The sequence below is a fragment of the Nematolebias whitei genome, chromosome 11, assembly GCF_014905685.2.
Source record: "Nematolebias whitei isolate Nwh7 chromosome 11, NemWhi1, whole genome shotgun sequence".
In the NCBI taxonomy this organism is placed as follows: domain Eukaryota; kingdom Metazoa; phylum Chordata; class Actinopteri; order Cyprinodontiformes; family Rivulidae; genus Nematolebias; species Nematolebias whitei.
The window spans coordinates 4811446-4814184 of NC_056508.1; the positions used below are offsets into that span (position 1 = coordinate 4811446).

At 50.4% G+C, this 2739-nt stretch overlaps 1 protein-coding gene across 1 annotated transcript in view; it reads left to right on the forward strand.

Moving 5' to 3' along the window:
* Window positions 1-1176: 1176 nt before the first annotated feature.
* ctdsp2 (CTD (carboxy-terminal domain, RNA polymerase II, polypeptide A) small phosphatase 2) overlaps window positions 1177-2739 on the forward strand; it is a 9330-nt gene continuing 7767 nt past the window's right edge. The window contains exon 1 of the mRNA XM_037684638.1: window positions 1177-1802. Coding sequence (XP_037540566.1) covers window positions 1742-1802 — 61 coding nt within the window. The 5' untranslated portion in view covers window positions 1177-1741. The remainder of the gene's footprint in view (window positions 1803-2739) is intronic.

Here is a 2739-nt window from a genome sequence, read left to right on the forward strand (position 1 = left end):
GAAGAAATGTACCGTTAATAAAAACTAAACAAGAACAGCTACATTATAAATACTAAAAACAGGAACATGTGTGCAGGCAGCACGGTGGCGCAACTGGTAGAGCTGCTGCCTCTCAGCGAGCAGGTCCCTGGTTCAAACCCCGGTCCAGGGGCCTTTCTGGGTGGAGTTTGCATGTTCTCTCCGTGCATGCGTGGGTTTTCTCCGGGTACTCCGGTTTCCTCCCACAGACCAAAAACATGCATGTTAGGCTGATTGGTAACTCTAAATTGTCCCTAGGTGTGAGTGAGAGAGTGAATGGTTGTTTGTCTCGTTTGTCTCTATGTGTCCCTGTGATGGACTTGCGACCCGTCCAGGGTGTCCCCCGCCCCTCGCACAGTGATTGCTGGACATGGGCACCAGCGACCCCCGTGACCCAAAATGGAATAAACGGGTAAAGATAATGGATGGATGGATGGAACATGTGTGCGTTGGTTTTTGCCAGGAACTCAGCAGATAAAATCCCGTCAAGGTCGAGAGCTTGAGATCTTTATGCAAGGTGTTGCAAGAAACAGGAGTGGAGTGGGAGAAGGTCTGTTTGTCTAGTTCAGTCCTCACAGAGAGAACACTGCAGGTAATAATGTCCTGAGAGCGCACGCTGTAGCTGCACTCACATAGTGCCATAGCAACAGACCAAGAAGTGATTTAAAGATGAAAATGTACCAGTGACAGTAAACCCTGTGGGCTTTACCAGTGGATAAACCTGTAGACCATTACTACTGACATGGAGCTTCTCTTCTTTTGCATTTTCTTCTACAAGTTATTGTCTGTAAAAAGAAACAAACAGAATTTACAGTTTGTTTTTGTGATCTATGAAACATAATACAAAATGCATTTTTGACAATCCAGAAGCTCACGTGACTCTAGAACAAAATAAAAATAAATACCATGTCAGGTGATGTTTTTGTTGAAAAACACAACGCATCGGCTTCAGTTGTGTATTGGTGTTGTGACTATTTGCACTGGTTTAACGTTTGTTTATTCTGTAACTATTTACAAACAACGAGCCTCCGGGTTTGGACGAGACGCGCTGGAATGTGTTCTCGGTGCGGCGCTGGAATGCTTTGGCCACGCCCCTTGCTCTTATTGACCAATCAGAGAGCCGAGACAGTTTCAAAGCGCCCGCAACGTCCCATCCGTGGAAAAACAAAACCGTGAATAACACGAAAACTCGCAGTTCACAGCGAACTACCGCCACGAATCTGCGCGTCTGGGTCACATTTTGCGCGTCCACTCGATCACCGGGGGCTTTCGCCGCTCTTTGTGGGCTTTCGGGCGATGTTGTTTATCTGTAGTAAGGGGGGGCTTGAAACCGCCATCCCTTGCCCCATTTCCTCGGTTGTTTTCCTTCTCTCGGATTCTCCATGTTGTTGCTGAAAGTGAGGACTTCACCGCGACTGCAGAGGCGGGCTGTTCGGCGGGACCACCTGTAAATAGAAGCGGCGAGGCCGAGTCGACGTGGAGTCCGAGAACCTCCAGAAAATAAGATCCAAGTGCCTTGCCCCCTCCCCAGGCGGCGGACCCACGGAAAAAGAGGAATAAAGAAGCCCGGAGGTTCGAGTCCTGCGCTCACCGAGAGGACCGACACGGAGGCGGGCGACACGCAAACCTCGGTACTGAAGCGGGCCTGTCAACAGAACCCAATGAGGGATGCCCAGTGCGCGGGGGCAGGATTTGAGGATTTTGAGGGCTCCGTGATTGTCAGATGGAAAGTTCTGTTATCACCCAAGTGCAGAAAGAAGACGTCCAAGTGTCTCCGAGAACAGGTAGAGCCGCTGCGTGTGCGCGCGTTTCTGCTGGACGCGTTTCTGTGTGGACATGTTTGTGTGTGGACATGTTTGTGTGTGGACATGTTTCTGCGTGGACATGTTTCTGCGTGGACATGTTTGTGTGTGGGAAGGTTCCTGTTTATTGGGGGGGGGGGGGGGCTGCGGACTCTGACAGTCTGAAAACAGCCGCCGCTTTTCTGTTGCGCAGAAGCTGCGAGGAGAGTTGTTGTTGTTTGTTTGTTTGTTTGTTTGTTTGTTCATGAATGTTTAACTCCCACTCAAACCGTTCAGGACATGTCTCTCCACGCAGCTCCCTCTCGAAGTGAAAATGTTTGTCTGCGTTGAATATTTCCGAGTTGTCCCTGACGCTCCGAGCGATCTATTGTTGATTGGGGGGGGGGGGGCTGTGCCACCCCTCGTCCCCCTCCTCCCACGCTGCTGCTCAGAATCAGCAGGTACACCTGGACACCCGCCTGGTGGAGCAGGAGTGAGCAGAGTGCCACATGTTCACCCCTCCAGCTTCTCCATGGACATGAAGGAACTGTGAGTTCCTGACAGCACAACGCACTCCGTGCACACTCCGTGCACACGCCCAGTGGAGCGCCATTTCAAAGCTGGACCTGTTTGCACACTTTGTTCACTTCTACCTCCTGACTGTTCCTGTGGGCCTTGAAACAGAAACGTGAGCTGCAGAGCTGCAGATTCTGGATTCATGCTTCACTCTGGTGTTTTCTTCCATGTTTATGTTTTAAACAGTAAAAGAAAATCTTGTCTCTTAGAGGCTGGTGTCCTTTGTCTCCTGAACCGAGTTGTGTAACATGTTTTTGTGTGTGCAGCAGCAGGCTCATGAAGCTGCAGGTTGTACGCTGCCTGATCCTGTGTCCACTTGTCTTTCTCCTGTCCCTCAGTGTCCACATGTCTTTCTCCTGTCCCT